The sequence below is a fragment of the Galeopterus variegatus genome, unplaced genomic scaffold, assembly GCF_000696425.1.
Source record: "Galeopterus variegatus unplaced genomic scaffold, G_variegatus-3.0.2 Scaffold506, whole genome shotgun sequence".
In the NCBI taxonomy this organism is placed as follows: Eukaryota; Metazoa; Chordata; class Mammalia; order Dermoptera; family Cynocephalidae; genus Galeopterus; species Galeopterus variegatus.
This window is the reverse complement of record NW_007726617.1, coordinates 237,898-239,682: the sequence shown is the minus strand read 5'-3', so window position 1 is coordinate 239,682 and position 1,785 is coordinate 237,898. Positions and strand designations below refer to the sequence as shown.

Below are 1,785 nucleotides of genomic sequence, written 5' to 3'. Positions count from 1 at the left end.
TGGTCTCAGGAGCTCTTTGGGTACTGATTTCTCAACCTCACCACCTCCTTCCCAAGGCCAAGGGTCTCCATCTTCTGCACAAAAACTTAGGAAGACCTTGACCCTTGGCTTCCACCCATACCCCATGTTGCTCTCAGAGCCCTCCTTCTGGGCTGTCCTAGTGTCCATCCTGTGTGTTCTACTTTCCTAAAAGCAAGGTGGCCTTGGTCTCCATGGTTCCCAGTGTATCCCATTGTTCCTTAACAGATTTCATATTCCTTTTCTTGGAAGACACTTTGGAGATCAGCATACTTTTCCCCAAAGACAGGAAAAAGAGACGCAGAGAAATGTCAGGCATCCTGCCACACGGCCCTTTCCCTACCTTCAGATGCGTCTTCTGAAACTCTCCAGGCTTCCCAGCCCATCCTGCCTCCATGGGAGCCAAGGAGCTTGCTTAGCCATGTCTCTGTAAGAGCACCTATTTTTGCCTCTCCTTCCAAGTGTGCGTTCCTTTGTGGAAAAGGACTGTGGCTCAATGGATGTTTGCAGAAAACAGTGTTCCAGTCCAGAGGTGAGTGGCAGAGCAAAGCCCAGGTTTCCTGAGATCTCACTTATTGCCCTCCCCACCATAACCTACACTACCTCCTCCAACTCACTCACTTCCTACACCTGTCCTGTCACTTGGGTGGCTTCCAATTCCCTCTCCAATACTCTCTCCTGCCCTGTGACAGCTGTGTAAGATCTGATTTTGGCAGAATGATGGAGACTTGGGCAATGGCACATCAGGCCTGGAGGATGAATTCAGGCCATTACTGGGCTTGGCAAAGAGCAAGGACATAAACTTAAGGGCATTTGCCAGGGAGTGGGGGGTAGGCATTAACCCAAGACAAGGTTCCAGAGAGAAGGCCAGAAACATGGAAATCTATATGGGAGGGATAGACAGGACAGTAGTACCAAGTACAAACAGAAGTCAAGGGCCCAAGATCTTGGCCCTGTAGAGTTGTCATCCTTATGGGGTAGGCACCAGAGTCCCAGAACAACTGGCATCAGGGAGGTGACTGAGAAGCCATTGGGCTTGACTCAGACCTAGAGTAGGACTGAAATAGGGTACTTCGGATCTCCCTGTGTAGGACAGCTTCTAGGCCAGGCCAGGGTGGGGTGGTTAGGATAGTTAAGTAAACATATTTGCCAGGATGAGAGTGGGGTCAGGAGAGTAGAAAATCTTAGCAGGAATAATACCATTTTATGCAGGATTCTAAGTGCCTGTAATTCTCCCATTTAGGAGTCACAGGTTCAGTTAGGTTAAAAGTGATCTCTCACTCTCTTATTTGGAGTGTAAATGGCATGTGTGTTCGTGGGGAATGGGATAGGTGGTGAGTAACAACATGATTCACTGTCAATGGGTCTTTTAGACTGGCTTCCTCTCCAACAATGGCCTGGAAAAACACATGGGCTTGGAAGAGGGCACCTGGAATGGACAGAAAAGTCAGGGAATGGGTTTTGCCACAGCTGCCCAGATAGGACAGGAAGATCAAACACAGCTCCTCCAGAGTGGTGGTCACCTAATTTGACTTTATTGCTGAACAGTCTTTCCTCAGAGAGTATGACTGTTTAGATATCCACCCCTGAGCCCCCAGGAAGAGGAGAGCTAGGAAGGATTCCCTGGGGGCTAGGGAAGAAATGTAACTCAGGACAGGGGTCCCCACAGGGCAGTCAGGCTGGGCTGGAGCCAGGCTTCCCCTTCTTCCTCAGTTTCATTTTGTTTCTCCTGAGTTTCTTCATCCTTGACATTTTGCATCTTTTCTG

The 1,785-nt window shown here is 49.2% G+C and overlaps 1 protein-coding gene across 1 annotated transcript in view; it reads right to left on the bottom strand.

The window, feature by feature from the left end:
- Nucleotides 1-1,692: 1,692 nt before the first annotated feature.
- SLAMF9 (SLAM family member 9) overlaps nt 1,693-1,785 on the bottom strand; it is a 6,667-nt gene continuing 6,574 nt past the window's right edge. The window contains 1 exon segment of the mRNA XM_008569538.1: nt 1,693-1,781. Within this exon segment, the coding sequence (XP_008567760.1) occupies nt 1,693-1,781 (89 nt within the window).